The sequence below is a fragment of the Diabrotica undecimpunctata genome, chromosome 8, assembly GCF_040954645.1.
Source record: "Diabrotica undecimpunctata isolate CICGRU chromosome 8, icDiaUnde3, whole genome shotgun sequence".
Taxonomy (NCBI): Eukaryota; Metazoa; Arthropoda; class Insecta; order Coleoptera; family Chrysomelidae; genus Diabrotica; species Diabrotica undecimpunctata.
The window spans coordinates 43,343,640-43,367,612 of record NC_092810.1 but is presented as its reverse complement, the minus strand read 5'-3'; the positions used below and the strand labels follow the sequence as shown (position 1 = coordinate 43,367,612).

Here is a 23,973-nt window from a genome sequence, read left to right as displayed (position 1 = left end):
TAAAATAGGAGTTCCTATAAATTTCCTGTCGTGTCTCCTGTATGGCATTTAACGATTCATCACCCTCCCTTCAGGCAGCAATTACACCAAATTGTACAATTGTACAATTTGTTGCAATTGCTCACCCTCAAAATTCCCAGATAACTGCATAATATTTTCACACAGTTTGTACCATGTATTAAAACCAAAACTATACCTCATATCAAAACATTTCGCCCAGGTACAGCAATTAAACGTATTAGTAATTATATCAGAACGTGAACTTTAGATGAATATTGTCTAAAAGCGCCAGACCGTTTTGATACGGGGCGGCGTTGGCGGTGGCGTAGGCGATGGCGGCCTCCGAACTTTTGCCTCAACCGAATTGTTATTTAGAACTTTTGTGATGAGCGACGTGGCCGCCGTTAACAGTTTAGTTTTGTATATTGTTGTTCTGAGAACAGTTTTAATACGTATAATACTAATTTATGTTTTAGATTTCGGCGGTCTAGCTGACAACCGTGTGTTATGTTTGGTTGGGGCAAAAGTATCGTTTGTTTAAAATTTAATTCTGGCATATCAATTATATAGTTTGCAGTCAAAACCAATCGCATAATAGAATTGCTTGTCCGATGGCGATGAAACAGAGATAACTAAAATTTAATTATAAAATTTTCCTGCATATTCTGAAACACAAAAAATAATATTGTTTTGAAACAATTTTCTTGTGATGGAGGCCCTGATAAAGGAGAAGGGAGTCTTTAGACCAGATTAGACCCCATTTGAGGACTATAATTACAGCAGTTCGCATAGAATGAGGCATGTGCCTCGAATAAACAGGACGGACCTGCTGAAAACCACCAATGCAAGTAACCTGACAACGCATCAATGTAAAAAAATATATTAAGAATAAACCCTATTCATTTTACAAATTCCCAATCGTCAATAGAACCACGTGTAAGCCAAACAGGGTCGTACTGATGTACGACCTATGTATCATATGATTTTTAAAAATATTTACTTTTGAAACTGTTAGTGTAAGAATTTCTTGAAATTTAATCATTATATCATAATTAAACTAAACTCGAACTAAAATAACACGACCAGTAAATAACTTAACAATAACTATAACATAAATATAACACAATATATTAACTTAAAAATCAACACGATACAATTTGAATTTAAAATGCTGGCAAGTGGGGATCTTTAACATGAGAATCTGTTCTCGCTTAAGGTAATAAATTATATTTAATAGCCTCTTGACGAATAAGACGGCGAATATCAACACGTGCTCTGCAATGTTTACTGATGGGAATTTGGTAAACGAATGAACTTTAGCCACTTCTTTTTCTTGTAGTACCTATCCGGTTCGGATGTTGGCGATCATCATGGAAATTTGTATTTCGCATACTGCGGCTCTGAAAAGACTTGTGCTTGTGTTAAACCGCGTATGTAGATTTTTAAGCCAGGAAATTATTCGCCTTCCGGGTCCCCGTTTTTCTTCTACTTTTCTTTGAAGAATTAATTGAAGCAACCAATATCTTTCGCTGTTGCTCATGATGTGACCGACGTATTCAATTTTGGCTCTTTTTATTATGGTTAACAACTCTTTTCCTTTTTGCATTTTTAATAAAACGTCTTGGTTAGTAACGTGGTCAGTATAGGACATCTTTAGGATTCTACAATAAAGCCACATTTCGAAAGCCTTAATTTTCTTACAGGTAGCTTTGTGAGAGTCCACGATTCAACTCCGTACAACAGTATAGGAAAGATGTAACATCCTAGTAACCTGATTTTTATGGGTACTGATAAATCGTGGCATTTAAATAGCTTAGCCATTTTTTGAAATGCAGATTTTGCTTTCTCTGTCCTAGATTTTATTTCTAGGGAATAATCCTAATTTGCATTGACGTTCGTACAAAGGTAGGTGTATGTTTTTACTTTTTCTATTGGTTGATCATTCACCAGACCAGATCAAATCCCTGCTGAGCTACTTAAACTTTTGGATGAGGAAAGCATTGTCTGCTTAACCACTTTCTTCAACAAAATTTACAACGAAGTAAAATACCAGATGATTGGTTAGAGTCACTGTTTATAACATTACCAAAGAAAAGCAGACCCACCAAATGCAGCGATTTTAGACTAATCAGTTTGATGAGTCACACACTGAAGATACGCTTACGAATTATACAAAACCGAGTATTCCTTCTATGCGAAAGTAGGATGGGTAATAAGCAATTTGGATTTAGAAACGGTCTTGGAACTAGAGAGGCACTATTGCAAATGCGCGTTCTATTACAAAAAAGTTGTGAATTCCGAAAGAATGTTTATGTTTGTTTCATCGTCTTCGAGAAGGCGTTCGACATAGTACAACACGACACACTTTTCGATTGCCTAGGGGCAGCAGGACTTGACCACTATGATATAAGACTGCTGAAATACTTATATTACAATCAAGTAGCCTCTATTCAAATTGAAGACAGTCCGACTAAAAAAATATCCATCAAACGTAAAGTACAGCAGGGTTGTGTCTTGTCACCCACTCTTTTTAATCTGTATTCTAAAGAAATCTTTAGGGAGGCTTTGGATGACAAACGAGAGGGAGTAAGACTAGGTGGAGATGTAATCAACAATATTAGATACGCTGACGATACAGCCATTCTTGCAGAAAATTTACAAGATCTCCAAACACTACTAAATCTAGTCAGTGAAGCAAGTTATCGGAGAGGCCTAAAAATCAACATTTCAAAGACAAAGTGGATGGCAGTTGGAAAGATCAATATAGATCAAGGTCTGATTTCTCTTAATGGAGAGGAGATTGAAAGGGTAAATCATTTCAAATACCTTGGCAGCTGGTTAAATGTAAATTGTGACTCTGATGAAGAGATAATAACCAGGATCGAAATATCACGTAAGGCTTTTATGACCTGGAAACCAGTTTTATGCAACAGAAACCTGTCCCAATGTTGCAATCCTACAAACAGTAACTAATTATAAAAAGAGACTGTTTCTTGAAATGTGTTATATTACCAATACAAAAAATGTAATAAATTACAAAGCAGATACGAATCAATAGGCAACATCTACAGCAATATTCTGCTATCCATTTAATTCAAAATTAATTTACGATTTACCTGCCACTCTATTTTATATGTACAAATACACAGAAAGTGGTCTATCTCACTATACAGTTTTTGTTGTTTCATGCGTATTTTAACTTATTTTAAAATTGTCAGTCTAATTGTAAAAGTGTAGTACAAATGTTTGTCTTATTTTTTTTTTTGTGAACAGTTCTACCTCTGTGAGTAAATATTTCTGTAATTTTATCTTAATGTTGCTTATCTCTTTGTTTTGTTAAATTTGTAGTGAACTTCTGATGAAGCCAACAATCAATTGGCGAAATATGAAGTGACAAAAAAATATAATTGGTTTAATTCTAAACCGACAGAACATAATATACCGAAGAAAGTTATTATATATATATATATATATATATATATATATATATATATATATATATATATATATATATATATATATATATACTTTTTTTAAGAAATATTAAACTACATACTTACATTATCTTCTCGAACATCTCCTAAAACATTACTGTCTCTTTCATCAAAAGCTGCAATTTTCTCCTCACACCAATTTAGCAACTGATCGTGAATTTCTTTTACTTCATTTCTTGTTGATATTCTAATTTCGAATATCTTATTTTCGTTCTCTGTTGTACTGGCTGCAACTGAACAAATATTTGATTATGTTTTACTTTTTCTAAATGAGATTTCCGTCAGAAAAACTGTTACATTAAAAATGTCTTTACAATGTATAATGAGTTGCCTAACCATGAGGCCTGCTTTAAATTTCACTAACCGATAAATTTCAACTCTTTGTGTTGGGTGACAGGTCAATTATTTCTTGGGAATTTTTTAGAAAAATTAAACTTAAATACTGAGTGTTTTCATCGAATTTAATAAAATAAACGGAAATTAGACAATATATAACAATTAGCTTTTCGACACGTTACAAATTGTCTATAGCTCTAACCGCTATTACAGATAATTTTCAACTAAATAACAAAAATTGTTCTGTATTTTCCTGCATATAAAAAAAACATGCGTATTGTTCTGATTGTGTAGTCGATATTGTTGACACAGGTTATAAATTGGGATCAATTCAATAAGGTTGATCTGCAAAACACAAATTACACATTAAAAAAATTTAAGAAGGTATATGTGATCACTAGAAGTATTTTGGCAAATTTTGAGCAAATTTCATGTTTTTTTTTTTTTTTAAAAACTGAAAAAACTACTCTTTTCCAAGTATAAAGCGGGAAAACCAAACATAGAATTTTGTTAATTTTCTTACAACATAAAGATATAATCCTAAGAAATATTTGTGAATTTTTTGAAAATTTTTGAATGTACAGTTTTGCCACAATAGAAAAAAATAATATCTTCCGGCTTATAATACAGCTACCGGTAAGAAACCGGACAAAATCTTAATAACAACATATATAAAACTCTAAAAGAGAAAAATATTTGCAATAAAACGTTAAATATTTTTTGCTAAACATATGAAAAATCTCATTAAACAAGAATTACATCTTGAACTGCAGTCATCAAAATGGGTTGTAAAGAGGGAGCTCCATCTAAAACATCGGTAATATTTATCTTAGATAGGTAGCGTACCCGGGATCCGACATAAATTCGGACCACAATCCACTTATCGCCAAAATGAAACTTAGTTTAAAGAAAGTTCAAAGACCAAAAATTATGAAGTACGATATTAACCAACTGAAAAATAAAACAGTAAAGGAAAAGGTACAAAAACGCCTAAAAGAAAAAATGTGGGCTCGTACAGAAAAACCATGGGCCCGTACAGAAACAGATAACACAGATGTAGAACTAGAAAATTTGCACAAAGTAAGTCAAGAAATAACAGAAAAATACTTAAAACCTGAAAGAACAAATAAAAAGGAATGGATGACGGAGGAGATTCTATGTATGATGGAAGACAGAAAAAACGCTAAAGATAATAAGAATTACTACAACAACATAAATAACGAAATAAAAAGGGCTATTAAAATAGCAAAAGAAAATTGGTTTAGCTCGAAGTGTACAGAGATAGAGTCATTACAACAAAAACATGATTCATTTAACCTCCATAAAAAGATTAAAGAAGCGGCAGGCTTATATAAACACAAGAACACTGGATTCCTGACAGATAATCAGGGAAACATAGTACTGGAAATAGAGCATAAAAGAGATATTTGGATCAAATACGTGGAAAAAACTTTTGAAGATATACGAAGTAACACTGGTATTACAACAAACACCAATTGCGAATCTGGACCACCATTTACAGTCGAAGAAGTAAAATATGCCATCAAAAGCACCAAAGATGGTAAAGCAGTAGGCCCTGATAATTTTCACTCAGAATTCTTAAAACTTATGGACTATGATGGCATAAAATGGTTGACAAATATATTTAACAGTATATATGATACGGGCGTGGTTCCCCAAGAGTGGTTAGTGTCAACTTTTATAAATCTTCCAAAAAAACCCAATGCGAGAAAGTGCGAAGACTATAGAATTATAAGCCTTATGAGCCATTTACTTAAAACATTTCTAAAGGTCATCCACAAAAGAATATATACAAAATGTGAGGAACAACTAACAAGAACACAATTCGGATTTCGTGATGCTCTGGGAACACGGGAGGCCCTTTTTGCTGTACAGGTGCTATTTCAGAGATGCAGGGATGTGAATTGTGATATATACGTATGCTTTATAGATTACCAGAAGGCATTTGACAGAGTAAAACATGACAAATTAATGACTCTAATGCAAGAAATTGGAATTGACAACAAAGATCTTAGAATTATCAGAAACATTTACTACAATCAAACGGCCAAAATCAAAATAGAAGACCAGTTAACTGATAAAATTGCAATAGAACGTGGAGTACGACAGGGCTGTATTTTGTCTCCATTGTTGTTCAATATTTATTCTGAATGGGTATTTAAGGAAGCTTTAGACGGTTGTGCGAAAGGAATACTAATAAACGGTGAATGGTTGGATAACATTAGATATGCAGATGACACTATAGTTTTTGCCGATAATCTGAATGACTTACAGATATTAACAAATCGCATAACAGAAGTCAGCAACAGATACGGACTAGCTCTTAACATAAAGAAAACCAAATTTATGACAATTAGTAAAAAACCAATACTAAACGCTCAACTTACAATCAACCAACAGAATATCGAAAGAGTCGAGCAATATACATATCTAGGCACCAATTTAAATAGCCAATGGGACCACTCAACAGAAATTAAACAGCGAATAATAAAAGCAAAAGCAGCATTCGTTAGAATGAGAACTATTTTCAACAGTCGAGACATATCATTAAAAACAAAATGCCGTCTATTGAACTGCTACATATTCACAGTTCTGCTCTACGGAATGGAAGCATGGACACTGACTGTTGCATCTATGAATCGGCTCGAAGCTTTCGAAATGTGGTGTTATAGGCGCATCTTACGTATATCCTGGGTTGACAGAGTTACTAATGTGGAGGTCCTGCGTAGAATGGGGAAAGAATGTGAAATTCTCATGACCGTCAAAACTAAAAAGTTGGAATATCTAGGTCATGTAATGAGAAATCAAGAACGTTATGGCCTTCTCCAGCTGATTCTCCAAGGGAAAGTAAATGGTAAGAGAGGACCGGGAAGAAGACGCATTTCCTGGCTTCAAAATTTGCGAAAGTGGTATAACACGACTACCACTGAACTGTTCCGCGCTGCAATAAGCAAAGTGAAGATAGCCGTGATGATCGCCAACGTCCGGAACGGATAGGCACTTTAAGAAGAAGAAGATAGGTAGCTATAGTGGGTAGCGGTTAGGAACTCCTCTGGATAGTCCTATCAGGGAAAATGAATCAATCCCTGCCCTCCGCATATTCCAGGTGTTTCCTGACTCAGGAAACTAGTACCTGCTTAGGGCCCTTATCCAGGGTTACGGATGAAGCCACAACAGCAGCCATAGCGGGGTAAAATTCCTTCGATACTGTGTGGATGACGGAAGTGGCAATCCCTTCATTTTAGGGATTATATAGAATCACTATATGTGATGAAGGGCAGCAGCGACCATCAGTACCAGCTCAAGGCGCAGAGGAAATAATCTTGGATCGGCTTGAAACTGGACTATCATAAGCATGACTGGAGCAGTTTAAATGGTTGTGATACTGCGGTGGGAAAGGCAACAAAAAACCACCCCATTATTATTCCCTAGTTCAATCATAATGTCCTCGGACACCAGGATCCGGCAGGAGAAGACAAGCACACAGGGCTTCCCAGGCCGTTATCCAGTAAAATCCCTGTGATAATGGAAAAGAAATAAGAATAAATTCCGCTATCAGCACATGGAATGTGAGAAGTCTCTACGAGCCCGGTAAGATAAAAACACCATACGTGAGATGATAAGGCTCAATGTACCAATTTTTGGGATAAGCGAAATGCGGTGGCCGGGGACTGATAAATGTAGCATAGACGACCATGATGTATTCTATTCCGGAGAAGAAGGTACTAACCACCGGAATGGCGTCGCATACATTGTACATAAAGAAGTATTTTGCTGTATTAAATCTGTAAGTTACATTTCGGACAGAGTCATCGTAATGCAATTAAACTCAAAACCAGTAGATATAAATCTGGTCCAAGTTTATGTGCCCACAGCCAGCATTAGTGAAAATGACATAGAGAATTTTTATGATGATATAAAGAATGTAATGAGTCAGTTGAAAAACAAAGACATTACAATAATAATGAGGGGCTTCAATGTCAAAGTAGGAAAATCTAGACAAGAAAGCATTGTAGGAAATTTTGGACTTGGGCAACGTAATGACAGAGGAGACCGTTTTGTAGAATTCTGCGTAGAGAACAATCTACGTGTGACAAATACATTCTTCAAACTACCCAAGCGTCGTTTATATACTTTGAAGTCACCCGCAGATACTAAAGTGAAGATCATAAGAAATCAGATCGATTAGGTATATAACAATTACCAAAAGGTACCGAAATTCAATCAAAATAACTAAAACACTACCTGGAGCCGATGTCTTCTCAGATCATAACTTATTAATTAGTGACATAAAACTCAAACTTAAAAAAGTAAAACGCCAACAACCGACTAACCGAATAAACACTAACTGTATTCGAAATAATAGTCATGAAATTACATACGCGATAGAAAAGAAATTCGAAAAATCGAAAAAAACACATAACGTCCAAGGCCACTGGAATCATTTCAAAACCATTATGCAAGAAACAACGTATAAAACTACTAATAAGCGCAAACAACAATAGATGACTCGTGAAATATTGGGACAAATGGAAAGCAGACGAAAACAGAAAAACAAAAACACTGAAGAATACAATAAAATCCATATAGAAATCATAAGGAAAATCCGGGATACAAAAGAAAAATGGTACAGCAACAATTGTCTTAAAATAGAAGAACTACAGAACAAGAATGACACGTTTAATATGTACAAAAGGGTGAAAGAAATAACTGGAACATATAAGTAGATCAACTGCAAGTAGTTTACTTGGTAAACAAGGAAATATTATAGTCAATGGACAAGACAGATTAGAGAGGGGGAAAGAATATATCGAGGAGCTGCTTGATGACGGCAGAACAGAAATTCAAATCGAAAATATATCGACTGGTCCAAACATAACACTCAGTGAAATGGAAAGAGCTATAAAGCTATCAAAGAATACGAAAGCAACCAGTCCAGAAAAAATTCCAAGCGAAATAATTGAACTACTCGACGATAATGATAAACATTCTCTTCTAAGCCTCTTCACTAAAATATTTCTTCACTACTGTCAACATTTGTAATAATACCGAAAAAAATAAATGCCAAACAGTGTAGCGATCATGGCACTATCAGTCTGATGAGTCATGTACTGAAAAGTTTTCTAAGAATACTGCACTCCAGAATTTACAACAAAATAGAAGTACAACTAAGTGAAACATAATTTGGTTTCAGAAACAACCTTGGAACCAGAGAAGCACTCTTTAGTGTGCAGGTCATGGTTCAAAAATGTAGGGATATCGAACAATCGGTATATGTGTTTTATTGACTTCAAAAAGGCTTTTGACCGAGTAAACCATGATAACCTTGGGTGGGAATTGATGACCGAGACCTCCGTATTATTAAAAATTTGTATTGGGATCAATCTGCAAACATACGAATTGGACACAACACGACGGAAACAGTGGAAATACGACGTGAAGTGAGGTAAGAATGTATTCTATCCCCTCTTTTTTTTTACGCACAACAGGCCGTTAAGGCCTAGGGCATTTTTTTTAAACATAATTCTAATATTAACTAATTACAATTACTTTAAACAAAACTTTAAGTTAAATATGTATATACAACTTTCATAACTGCTCTGAAGGACCTGGTGAACAATATTTCTCCATTCGCTTCTATTTTGTGCTTTTCTTTTCCAGTCCCTCTCCTTCACGTGTTTAAGGTCTTTCTCCACTTTACTAATCCACCTCGTTCTGGGTTTACCTCTTCTTTTGGGGCCGATTAGTTTTCTGGTTATTACTAGTTTAGGTATTCTGTTTGCTGCCATTTTTTCCACATGTCCCAACCATCTGATTCTTTGTGACTTGACGAACTTAATAATGGCAGGTTCTTTGTATAAAGCCATTAATTTATTGCTGGTTCTTCTCTCCCAACTATCTTTCTGTCTTCTGTCTTCCGTCCTCCGAATATGCGTCTCAATATTTTCCTTTCCCATCTTTCCGGAGTATCCTCTTCCTTCTTATTTAATGTCCATTTCTCACTGGCATATGTTACTGTGGGTCGAATTACTGTTTTATATATTCTGAGTTTACCTTGTCTAGAAACGTATTTTGAGTTCAGTAGGGCTCTTAAACTACCTAATTTTTTATTCCCTTTTGCTATTATTCTATCCCCTCTATTTTTTAATATCTACTCCGAATTTTTTTTTTCAAAGAAGCCTTATTTGAACATACAGGCATTAAAATCAACCGAATTAATGTCAACAATCTCAGAAATGCAGATGACATGGTACTTATTGCCTCCAATGAAGAAGACCTGCAACGACTTATAAACAAGGTAACCAAAGCATGTGATGAATATGGGCTAAAACTTAATACTTTTAAGACAAAACTTATGGTTGTCAGCAAAACGGAATTACAACTAGCGCACCTCAGAGCGTATGGAATAGGGTTAGAAAGAGTCCACAATATTACCTATTTGGGTGCAAACGTTAACGATAACTGGGATGTAAATAAAGAAATAAGAAAACGCAGTGAAAAAGACAGAGCCGCCTTCTATAAATTAAAGAAAATTCTAATTAATAGAGATATTACGTTAAACCTTAAAATCAGAATAATACGCTGCTACATATTCTCCACATTGATGTATGGTATGCACAGCTGAACCCTTACAGAGACATTAATGAAAAAATTGGAGGCCTTTGAGATGTGGATTTATCGACGAGTATTGCGGATACGTTTGGTTGGTCGAATATGAAATGAAATAGTTTTACATCGAATGAAAAAGAGCACAGAAATAACAAAAACGATAAAAATTCGAAAGTTACAATATTTCGGTCATGTAACGAGACATCCACAGCGGTATAACCTTCTAAACCTCATAATACAGGGTAAGATCACCGGAAGGAGAGGCACAGGCCGAAGAAGAACATCCTGGCTCCGAAATATCCGAGAATGGTATCAAGAGACCACCGCTAATTTATTTAGAGCCGCCGTAAACAAAGTTATTATTGCCAATATGATCGCCAACGTTCGATAATCGGACAGGGTACTGAAAGAAGAAGAGGTAGAATTACTTTCGACTTCGAAACGCTTCAAACAAAACGTCATACTAACATGGTTGCCATATAAATTACTTTGTACAACACTTTCGCAGATTACACCAAAATTTAATAAGATTGTTATCGGTTTGAATTTTGAACTGGCCATGCTGAAACTTACAAAATGGTAGATACTCTAACTTTTGTTTTGAAAGTACAATTTATAAATCTACAAGTAATATATCTATAAAAAAACCTATCTGTCTTACTAATAAAACATTCGTAATCTAAGGTTATTCCGTATTTATATCTAGAATAGTTATCCTAAGTATAAGGTAAATATAATACTAAAATATTTTGTTACAAATAAACTCGGTATATGTTAGTTATAAGTATTCCCACTTTATTCCGAAATAATAGTTTGGCAATGTCGCAATCTTTTGCACAAATACATAGAACAACGACATATTGAGTGAAATATGTCAATTTTGATTTTTCTTTGAAACTGACAACTGACACCAAATATATCTTTTTCTTTATTTGTTATCTTATATGTTAAGTTTAAGTATTTTAAAATTGCAAAAAAGTTGCAGAAAATTGCAAAAATTGCCAGTGTATTTTAAAAATTGTTTTTTTTTTTTCATTTTCAATGAACACCTCTTAAACACATTTTTTTATTATATACATAGCTACTCACAAAACAATACAAAAAATAATATATTCTTGTCACTGATGACTTTGGCGTTCATAAATTAGGTTATACCACGGTTATACTAAACTTAAACAAGGGTGTGGGTCGGTATAATCTTGGAATAAATTCTTATACAAAAGTATAACTTATATCTAAGTTATTCCATGTTTATTGTTAGTGATTTTGCCTATACCTGATTTATTCTGAGTTTTATACTTGGTTTATTAGTTATGCTGTATATCTATAAGTGCATATATGTATATATTGTATCTACAAGGTGCGACAATAGTTCGTCGAAGTACGAAATGTCCGTTATTATAAAACAATAATTCTTACTTGTATTTTTGAGCCTTGAAAATTGTCCTATTTCATTTTTTTTTTAATTTTAAATGGTTTATAACAAGAGAACCATCAATTTTAGAGATGTTCTGTTTAGAATTATCCAAAAAAACCTAAAAACTAGATTTAAAAAAATTATGTTAAACAATTAGGTCCACTTTTATGCTGATGTGTCTTACGTAATGTATTCTTTGTGTCATTTGAAATCCATTGACGTATATAACTCCAAGCTCGATTTTTTAAGATGTTACAATAATTTAACATTGGGGCAGTGGTATACAAGCTTTTTTTTGAGATTGTTTTAGTTTTATATTCCACACATTTTTCAGAGAACCCGTACGATAATAAACTAAATAATCTTTCTGGAAGAAGAATTGTCAATATTAGCCAGTTTATATATAAAGTGAAATTCTCAGAGAGTCATGAATGCCATGTAAAAAAACTGTATACTTGGCATTTGACAAAGAAGTCGCCGTGGGTTTAAATTCTAATTCATGTTCAAGTGTGCTGTATGTGGAATGAAAAAATCGAATCATATGAACAGAGAACAAACAATGTGTGAATCTTCTAGCGACGTGAGTTACTTTGGCTATTGGAAAAGGACATCATTCAGTAGAGGAATGTTTATTATAATATTATATATATAGTGTTGGTATTATATATATATAGTGTTGGAATTTATAGTGTTGGATGTTCCGCCAATGGGTTTTTACACATTTAATAAATACCAACACGAACAAGAAGAAACGTGGCAGCAATGTTTAACTGATGCAATTCAAGCAGCGGAGGGAAGAATACCAGAAAGCTTTAGAAACCCAAAACGCAACACCAGGAGGAATCGGTCAATATACAGGGGTTATTGATGGTGGATAAACTCACCGTTCGTATGGACATCAATACACGTCAAAATCGCTTTTTTAGCAATTCGCAATCAGTATTGTGGTATATGTGCAATATTAATGAACGAGATGAAACTATAAAACCGCCTCATATATTTTTATAAAATTTAATATAATTTTATATATAATTATAAATTTTATTGGAAATTTTTGTAGAAAACTAATCCCCATATATGCAAAAAAAGAAAATCCTTCTGTTGAAAATCTGATTTTTTGAATGTGATCAATCATGTCTTTGATCATGAATATTGTAAACAAGAATATTGCGTAAAGTCTTTTTTAAAAGATCTAATAGTGCAGTCATTGAAGCATTATTGCTCCGAATTTTTTTACTGTGAACCGAATTGCATACAATTTTGGAATTAGGTTCATCTTACCCTTAACTTCAAAAGTGAAAATGATTTGAACTCTGCAACCACCCTGGGGGTGGTTGCCACCATTTCTCGGGGGTGAATTTTTTTTTCAAAATAACCTTGGATATCGATAGAAGGCCTAATTTTAAGCAAAAAACTATCAATAAAGTTTTTCGTAAAATCCAATACTTTTCAAGTTATTGGCAATTGAAAGTTCGCAATTTTTTCACGTTTTTCATCGGTAATTATCAGGTAAAAAAATGAACAACTTGGTTTTTTATAAAGTATTCTAAGTGCAATATTAAGCTAGATATTAAAGATCAAAGCCGTTTTTTATTTTGTCTGAAATTTAATCGATGTGGCCAATGCCATCTAGCGGCGAGCAGATGCATTTTAGGTATTCTAATAAACAAGGGTTTTGTAGTGCTTGAAATAAGCTTTAAAATGAGCACTATTAAAAGTCTTTTGCACGTAAAATAAGTGAGCTGTATTGCAAATAAGAGGAGCATCTAATGTTTTTTCTTTTAAATCAATGGGTTTCATAAGTGCCATTTCCACCAAAATTAATCGTATTCCGCCTAGAATTAACTTTATTATGAAGAGTTTGATAGATTGTATCAGTTTGGCTGCTTCAGGATACATATTTTTCAAAAATCAATTTTAAAGTCACGATTAAAAAAAATTCAAATTTTTAAAAAAACAACTCTTTTTCCTAATATCTCAAAAATGACGACAGATACGTATAAAAGTGTAGGGATAAAAAATTTAGGTATTTTTCTGACAAACAATTTGGTTTTTTTGTTTTTTTCTGTCAAACAAAAATTGACGGAGATATGATTGTTTAAAGAGCGCGTGGCAGCGCAGTCACAGCCTCTCTTAAGCCCTTTAACCATTCACCGTTTTAGAAAAAGGTTTTTTACTATATATTGCCATAAAGAATGCTGTAGCTCTTTTAATTACCTTTACAATGGTTTTTTGTAAATTGTGATAGCATGAAAATTGAAGAAGTTATGGTCCAAAAACTTATCATATTTTTTTCTACTTAGTAACTGAAAATTTCGGAGTGTGAATATTTGGAGCAATGTGAAAGTTCGCAGTATAATAGAGACCCAAAACTATTGTGTATATATATATATATATATATACATAATATGGCTCATATATTTTGGAAACGTATTCATGAATACATACCAACGTTATGTATATATAACACATTTGAGTGAAGGGGCGACCGAAAAAGAAAGGTGATCAGCTATGCGTGCTCCGTTTATTCGTTATAATGTGACCAGTATATTTACTATTGTTCTGAAGCTATTTTCTTGTGGCATTTTAAATTAATTTATATTTAAATGGGAATAAGCCACAATTAAAGGTTAAAATACGTTTATTGACGTTTCAATTTCCACTTCGGAAATCGTTCTCAAAATACATTAGTAAATTGTATTTTAACGTATTTTAACCTTTAATTGTGGCTTATTTCCATTTAAATATAAATCAGTATATTTACGTCTGCAAAGGAATGAGCACGTGTTTAATGTAATATTTTAACTAGACACCCAATTTTAATACATTTTGTTTAATAAAAAAATGTAAGTAGATAAAAAAATTTTTTAACAATTTTTTATCAAGGGGTACATCACATCTTTTTATGTCATACCAAAGTATTGTGAGGTTTTAATTGAGATTTTAATATGAGGTAATTGTGTTAGAAAACACTTTACAATTTCACCACTTACTATTAGACAAGTTTTCTAGCGATAAAATGGCTCAATGTCAATTTTTCCATTAAGGGGTTGTTTACACCCCTTAAAAATAATAGGCGGAGTTCAGATCATTTTTACTTTTGAAGTTAAGGGTAAGATGAAACTAATTCCAAAATTTCATGCAAATCGGTTCACAGTAAAAAAATTCGGAGGTAAGACCGTATTTTTCGCTTCAATGACTGCACTATAAGATAAGTACTGTAGGCCATAATCTGGAAGGTATTGAATCTTATATATTTAATATTATCTTTCCTAATAAAGTTGTAATGCACCTTCTTGTCGTCTATAAACCAAACATGTCTTTTACTCTCATCAAATCAATGTGGGAATTTATTGAAAAATGTAGCAGTGAAAAAGAAAATTTAATTATTTGTATATACACGTACTAACGCAAACTATCGAAAAAAGCTGCGAACATGATATGGAACTACACATATTGTTCATTGAGTTACAACAGACATTCGACAGAATATACAGACAACAGTTGTTATACAGACAACAGTTGTTTTTTTTTTTCTAATAACAATAATATATTCTCGCAAAGGCATAACTTTGGTTATTTGGTAAACCTATATTAAACGTCACAAAAAATGAAACAAAAATTATTAAAACTTGTTTTTTAATAAATTTACTGTGCGATATATTATATTCTAATTGACACAGCAGAGCAGTAAAATATTATACCTAAAGATGTAAAAGGTATCTTATCTCCTCGCTTACTTGATCCACTAGTAATAAAGTTATCAGCATTAAATGACAAAGCGGTCTTTGTACGTGGCTTTAACTTTATGTGATAATATAACACAATTTGGCAACTCAGCCAATGGATGTAACGATAGAAAATTGTAATTTATGTTAGAGTTTGGTAATATTACAGAGTCATCATGTAGAAATCTAGAATTAAGTTGAAAATTTTACCACAGCAGCATGCCGCAGTAGAGCCACCTCTAGGATCAGAAACAAACTAATTGAGGGCGCAGATCAACCTTAATATTTACATCCCAATTACAGTAGACATTAATCATCGTTTTATGAAATTTGGTTAATGTTTACCTATTTGAGCTGTCAGTAAATTATTTTTTCCTACACTATAAAATACAATCAAATTATACAGACACCATCGTCAATGATAAAGTAAAATCGATAACATTTACCATGAAAAGTGTTCGCTTCATTTGATATTTATTTCATAAAACATTATGATCCCCGTAGTATATAGTTTTTCGAAAGTTCAAGGGAAAAATTACTTGAAAACACGAGCTCTTATCGGTGTAGAGTAGTAAAAGGACCTGTGCCCACTCTAAACAATTTCCAAAGTCGATAAATTATACATGCATTATAAATAGTTTTGTAGATAGTTTACGGAGCGATTTCCCGTAGGACGCCCTCTCCAGTTTTCCGTTCGTCGTTGAAATTAGAGCCGGAGCCGCCGACGGGTTCGAATATTTTTCATCTTTTTCTATCTAGAACTTAGGAATAGTGGGAAACTTTATATTGCCACCTTATCCATAGTAGGTATCGACACGAAGCGACGTAACCAGGAAGGGTTCCCGCGGGAGCTGCGATCCCCCGGTCTTCGAAAAGATAGAGCATAGCTGGGGCGGTACCGATTCTAAGTTACTAGTAGGGGTGTCCTATTAGAAAAACAGGGAAGAAAATCATAAAAGAGTATAAATAATACAAACCTAAAATGCCCGAGGCACATACTCGGAAAATGCGAGAAAGAATTTTTATAGCTTGTAGTCTGTTGTGAATTGTCTCCTTTCTACAGCACAAGAAGCGGGCCAGACGTTAGAATGGTTAATATATAATATATAATAATTAACTAGGATTAATTAATCCTTCGTCGAAACAATTTTCTAAGTCGAACTGATAGTAATGCTTTTTGTATTAATGGCACTTTATTTTACGTCACACTAAAAGATTTACAAAAGTATTTATCTAACACTAATTATTTATTTTTCTGCTATGTGAACGAAGTCTGAGAGAGGAGTCTTGAAGTAACTACTGTCCGGTAGGAGCACCGGGAACGAAATCTGTGAACACCGCTTTGATTTAGCCTTTTATACTGAAAGAAAGCGCCAATCTTTCAATGGTTGTAACGAATTTTAACGTATTTAACGAACTTTACATGTCTCAACGATGGGTTCTAAAGAGCCACTTTGTATACATTACGAAGAAACTATATAATGATAAAAGCAATAAAACTAAAAGATTTATTGCCCTTTTACGACTTCCGAGGGCATGAGACAAAAAACTCGTTTTATTTGGACTGAGATATATCGAAATTTCTTAATAATTATACCAAAAATAATAAGGAATTATTAGGGATATGTTAAGACTTTAACATAGTGTTTGTCTGAAGAACACAATGGTTTGCCAATGTATGCATTTGAATTCGCTGATTTTAATGTTTTCAATAACATTGGGAAAATATGTGCATACATCCTGCACTGTTTTCTTTTTTTGGAAGCCGCCTGTTGTATACAGATCGTATGCAGCCCACTAGCTTATTGTACATCTTCTATTATTTATTATTCAAGCCTCATACTTACTTCGATAGATCTGCTCTGCGCTAACACTCGATGGAACTTTTATTTGACCTTAACTCTCGAGTCAAGGTGGTTAAAAATTATTTAAAGATCATTAAAATGCCCAATCATAGCGTAACTCTTTTCTTGATTTTGAAGTACTGCTGAATGATATTTCAGCTGATTGTTTGTGTCTTAATGAGCACTGGCCTATACCTGATGACCTACATATTGTGTATATGACATGCGCGTACGGTCGCCGAGAGTGTGAGTGGTGTGGGACGTCCTAAGCAGCTCGTACTCTACTACTTAAAAGCTATAATATGGTTTGGATCTTGCTCTCAATTAGTTACACAATTAGTTACACAATCAAAACCATCCAAGGCCAAAACTTCAGAGCCCAAAACTTACTGAAAACTACCTGCTCATCCATCGGCAATGTATTCAGAAGAAAACCTAAACCCAAAATCCCTTTCCTACCCACAATATTACTGGCCCTTGTCAGCAACGAGCTCCTTGATGAATACATTGACATCCAGGAGGCAACTTCCCTCTACTATCGTCGAAATAACTAGTAAATGCTCACTTCGAGCTTGCCTAGACAGGGAAGGATCGGTTTTCTGTGGCTTCCCGATCCAATTGCACAATGATACCTGTCTATAGCAGAGGATACAGCCACAGCTGCCCTCACGCGAGTCGGGATTCAATACAGTTATTATTTATCAAATTGTATACATATAAATTCACATATTCATAAATATTTTTTAACACAATAAGTTTTAAAAAGGATTGATAACCAATACCCCTTTCGCCGCTGATTGTCCAGTACGCTCCTCCGACGACAAGTACAAGAAGCAAACCACCAGTAGAACCCACAAAGCCAGCGAAAGAAAAACACCACCCAAACAAAAACAAACAACGTCCTGAAGAGGTGAAAACCCTATAACAGGACACCAAAACACCAGACAAAGAAATCCATCCCACAGAAAAGGAACAACGAGACAATGAGTCGTTTGGATCTTGCAGAACCTCTAAGGCCAAACAGATACCGTATTGCTCTTTTTTGTAATTTAAAAATAACAGATTAATATCAGATTGGGCAAGGTGTACTTCAACCGCAAAGAGATAAACCATATCGAAGATGAGACTAGAACAACGTAAAATATGTTATTTTGGAAGATGCCTAATTGATTTCCTTTGAAACAGATCTTATTACATATCAGACTAAGGCTAGTTTCGTACTTAACAAATCGGTATGAAGGGACTATTTAAGGTTGCTCTCTATAAAAATACCAAGAAATTTTACAGAATCAACGATACTCAAGGGTTAAAGAGTTTCTTGATAGGATAATGCTACTGTCTTATCCACGTTAAAAGAGAATTAATTAGAGTCAGACCAAGTTTTTATTTTAATTCGATCAAGTAGATCAGTTGCATAAAGAGCTCCAATATTAGAGTTACTCCAGGTGATACTGGTATCATTAGCAAAAAGAAAAACATTTTCATTTTCCAAAGAAATCATTTTTAAATTAATTAAAGAAAAGAAAAGCAGAGGATCCAATATTGAACCTTGTGGTACTCCACGTACAATGCTTTTGTGACTAGTCAGTATCATTTGCTTTAATTAGTTGTTTCCTATTCTCCAAGTAAGATTGGCATCAATTTAAAGAAATATCTCGAATTCCGTAGAATTTAAGGTTTTTTATCAAAATGTCGTCATTTACACAAATAAAAGCTTTAGCATAATTACAAAAAACAGTGACAATATAAAGATTATTGTTTAGTGCTTGGTAAACCTCATGTATCACAGAAAACGGCGTCACTGGTACATTTATTAGATAAACAGCCGAACTGATTTTATGATCAAATATTATTTTTAACGAGAAATGACATGTCTCAATAATTTTGGATAATACCGGTAGTAAGTCAATAGGTATATAATTGCATGGATTGGATTTTTTACCACCCTTATGAACAGAAATAATAATGTCTGTCTTAGGCACTCTGGTAATGTAACCTTTTCAAGGGAATCATTAATTAGTGAGACCAGGACTTCCAACACATCGGTACTACAGGCAGATTTGCTTTTGATGCTATTAATTGTTTGAATCAGTTTAGATTTATCAACTTATCTTATAAAAAATGAATTCGAGGCGTTTTTTGAATTGAGGAGACAGGAAATGGGAACTTATTGCAAAATAGTTGATTTTATCTTTTTCTCACAATAACGAAGTATTTATTTAGATTTTCGGAATTTGGAAAGGAAAATATTGAGCTATGTTAGTATTATTTTGAAGATTGTTTATTATGAACCAAGTTTCTTTTGCAGCAATTTTAGAGCTTCCCAATTTTGATAGTACGCTTTTTTAGCTGTTTTGATAAATTTTAGATATGAATAGACAACGAAACCTCACAAGAATTCACAATAAAACGGGGAGTGCGTCAGAGCTGCATTTTATCGCCGACGTTGTTCAATACTTATTCGGAAATGCTGTCCAGGGAAGCTATTGATGGTTTAAGAGAAGGTATAAAAATCAATGGTGAAATTATAAACAATTTAAGATATGCGGACGATACGGTTTTGATTGCTGATAATGCGGAGGATCTGCAAAACATTAATAGACCATGTAGTGAAAGCCTGTGACAGATACGGCATGAAATTAAACTGTAAGAAGACCAAAATTCTTGTAGTAAGTAAAACGACGTAATACAGCACCAATTCACAGCCTATAATGAACCCTTGAAAATAATCGACAAAATTACATACCTTCTTCTTCTTCAAGTTCCGCTCCTATCGGAGATTGGAAATCATTCTGGCAATTATAATTTTGTTGGTTACGCGCCTGAATAGTTCAATTAAACTGCATCCAAACCATTCATGGAGATTGCGTAGCCACGAGATTTTACGTCTTCCTACGCTTCTTCTGCCTTTGATTTTACCCTGCATTATATTCCTTAGTAGTTCGTATTTTTCACCTCTCATGATGTGCCTCAAGTATTCTAATTTCCTTATTTTCATGGAATTTAAAACTTCGCATTGTTTTCCTAGTTGTTCGAGAACTTGTTCGTTTGTTTTGCGATCCATCCATGATATTTTCAAAATACGTCGGTAACACCACATTCCGAATGCTTCTATGTTTTTAATGTTAAGTGTCCAAGCTTCAACCCCATAAAAAAGGGTATAGAAAATATAACATCGAAGCATTCTTATTCGGAGCGATATATTGATATCGCGATTACAAAAAAGTTTTCTCATTCTATTAAAAGTTGACCGTGCAATTTCAATGCGGCATCTTATTTCCTTTGTCTGGTCAGTATCTTCTGTGATTCATGCTCCAAGGTATTTGTACGAAGATATTTGTTCAATTTCTGTATTATCTAGTACTAGCTTAACTTTGATGTTTTGTGCTTTTGTAAATATTATGAACTTGGTTTTCTTCATATTTATTTTTAGTCCATAATCGTCGCAATATATATTAAGTTATTCAGCATATCTTATGTTATTAAGTGGCTCACCGTTTATTATAAGGCCCTCACTGACTTCGGCAAGTGATAATTCTGAGATAGCTTCACTGTATAAATTGAATAACAAGGGTGATAAAATACACCCTTGGCGGACCCCACGCCGAATCTGGATATCCTCGGTTAGTTCATTTTCAACTTTTACTTTTGCTGTTTGGTTCCAATAGAGGTTACATATGATTCTAATGTCTCTACTGTCTATGTTTTTATTTAATAAAATCTCTTTAAGCCGATTATGCTGCACTCTGTCAAATGCCTTCTCAAAATCAATGAAACAGGCATATACTTCCTGATTTATATCTAAGCATCTCTGCGAAAGAACACTTACTACAAACAGTGCATCTCGTGTTCCCAGTCCTTTCCTAAATCCCATTTGTGTATTACTTATGCCTTCATCTAATTTCTTATGTATTCTATTGTGAATTACTTTTAAAAACAATTTCAAGACATGACTCATTAAGGCTATGGTGCGATGTTCATTGCACTCCTTTGCATTGGCTTTTTTGGGTAGCAGTATGAATGTTCATTGGAGCCATTCTTTAGGTATTATACCTGTTCTACATGGTATTAAATAGATCCAAAAGAAGATCAATAGATTCAGTATTCACAATTTTGAATAATTCGATAGAAACTTCATCCGGCCCGGGAGATTTACCACCTTTAGCTTGTTTCATTGCATATTCAATTTCTTCTCGTATAATGGCAGGCCCAGTATCATTCTTAAATTCTTTTGGTGCTTCTGTTCTCTCTCTTTGTCTTCAAAAAGGTGTGCTATATATTGTGTCCATCTCTGCATTTTTTTGTTTATATCTGTTATAAGTGCACCACTTTCATCTCTTAGTTGCCTAGTTTGAAGTGTTTTTCTCATTCCTCTCATTACATACCTTAGATACAGCCTATACAGCCTAAATAAGGAATGGGACCACTCACAGGAAATAAGATGTCGTATAGAAAAGGTGAGAGCTGTCTTCAATCGCCTCAGGCGGATTTTATATAATATGCACCTGAACATTGATATAAGAACACGAGTCTTGCGATGCTATGTATTTTCTACCCTTTTATATGGAGTCGAAGCCTGGACCTTGACGGAGGAAACATCCAAACGATTAGAAGCCTTCGAAATGTAGTGCTACTGCAGCATGCTCAGAATTTCCTATATCCATCATGTTACAAACAACACCGTGATTCAACGTATGAATAAAGATCTGAAAATTATGCGTATCGTGAAAATCAGAAAGATGAGGCATGAGCATTAGGGCATGTGATACGCAATGAGAAGTATCAACTAATTTTACAAGGCAAGATAGAAGACAAAAGATCTCAAGGGCGCAGAAGGACATCGTGGTTGAAGAACATCAGACAGTGGGCAGGAATGAGTACCATACATCTATTTAGAGCAGCTGTCAACAAAGTTGTATGGACCAACGTGACTGCCAACATCCACAGAGGATAGGCACCAAAAGAAAAAGAAGATAGATAATCGACTGAACTGGTCGGGTTATATCTCACAACTAAAGAAAAAGCTATTAAGCTCATTGTTTGTTATTCGCCAACTAGCAAGGATTGGTTACTTTGAAACATTAAAAACGACATATTGTTATTTATTCCACTCTCACCTAAACTATGGATTATTCATATGGAGCAATTCAACAAATGCACTTCAAAGTTTTAGAATGCAAAAGAAAGCTATCAGGATTTTAACAGTGGTTGGTTATCTAGAACACTGCCGACTTTTCTTTGTCAAATTCAAAATTATGCTACTACCTGCTCTGTTGATCTTTCAAGTTCTGACTTAAATTCGCAGAAAACGGGCCCATTTAATAAAGCAGTCTGATTCACATTCACAATACGCGAAGCTGTCACTGCTTACGAACAAATCACTCCAGTTTGCGTCTTTCAGATAAAAATTGTCCTAATTATAACTATTACAATATTTTACCAAAAAGTATTAAGCAGCTAAGCTGTAATAGTTGCGAAACAGTTATAAAAAATATGTTCTGAAACATTGCTTTTACTGCTCAGAAGAATACATGATTCATTGCAGAACATTCACTGAACTGCTGACCGTGACTTTGCCGTAAATTAGTTTCTGTTTAATATATGTTCGTGTTTGTGATTTGTTTAAGTTGCGTTTTATATTCCTTTTTTACATACTATGTATTTTTGACTTGCTACAAACAATATTTGTATTTGAAGTAGTTAAATAAATAAACTCTAAACTATGTACTTGGTGATATATTCAGTTACAGAGACGTTGGTACTAAATTTCTTGATGTACACAAGTGAACGCATATTCTTGGCTGATATAGGGATACCTTTGGTAGTCCAGGGTTTTTGACGTTTAATTATAATCAAACTTAGAGCTTAATTAGGCTCGAGGCTCAAAGAAAATGCCTTACTGAAAATACAGACAAGTTTATCTAAAAATCGCTGAAATTGTAGTCTACGTTCACAAAAGGAAAGTGACACCCAGAAGTCAAGCATACATTTTGGAATTTACGAAAGTTCTGAGCGGAAAAAATCGTACCTAAACGTCGGTTTTTCTAGGAGGGTTTTTTAATAGTTTTAAACTTGGTAGCCTTACACCTAACGGTAGAAAGGTTTAGGACTAAGTAAGTAAGTAAGTTAAACTTCATAGTATTGGTATATACTGCTTCATGATCAGATAGATCCGCTTTAATAATTGTAGAGCAGACATCAAGGGGTGAGAAATCTGAGACAATATAATCAATTGTGGTATATGTTGTTTTAGTAATTCTTGTAGAAGAATTAGTATGCATTGTGAGACCATGCGATTCGCATTGGCCAATTAGAGTTGAATATCTCTTAACTGATATATTTTAGTTATTTTAGACTCTACAAACTCGCCTTAAAAAAAATAAATAAACTAAAAAAAGCTTTCAATTTAAGTTGGAGGAAAATCCTTCTATAAATTCGGCTCACTGCCACCACTGGAGTATTATGTATCGCAGGACGGAAATTTTTATGTTCCTTGTGTAGTACAAAGCGATCGTGACTCGAAT

General features: G+C 34.0%; 2 protein-coding genes across 3 annotated transcripts in view; one reads left to right on the top strand and one right to left on the bottom strand.

The window, feature by feature from the left end:
- Positions 1-23,973, bottom strand: part of clos (closca) — a 418,696-nt gene that overhangs the window by 224,448 nt on the left and 170,275 nt on the right. For both annotated transcript variants that reach the window (XM_072540165.1, XM_072540166.1), the window contains one exon: positions 3,561-3,727. In XM_072540165.1, the coding sequence (XP_072396266.1) occupies positions 3,561-3,727 (167 nt within the window). The remainder of the gene's footprint in view (positions 1-3,560; positions 3,728-23,973) is intronic.
- LOC140447486 (RWD domain-containing protein 2A) overlaps positions 1-23,973 on the top strand; it is a 409,818-nt gene that overhangs the window by 234,138 nt on the left and 151,707 nt on the right. The window lies entirely within an intron of this gene.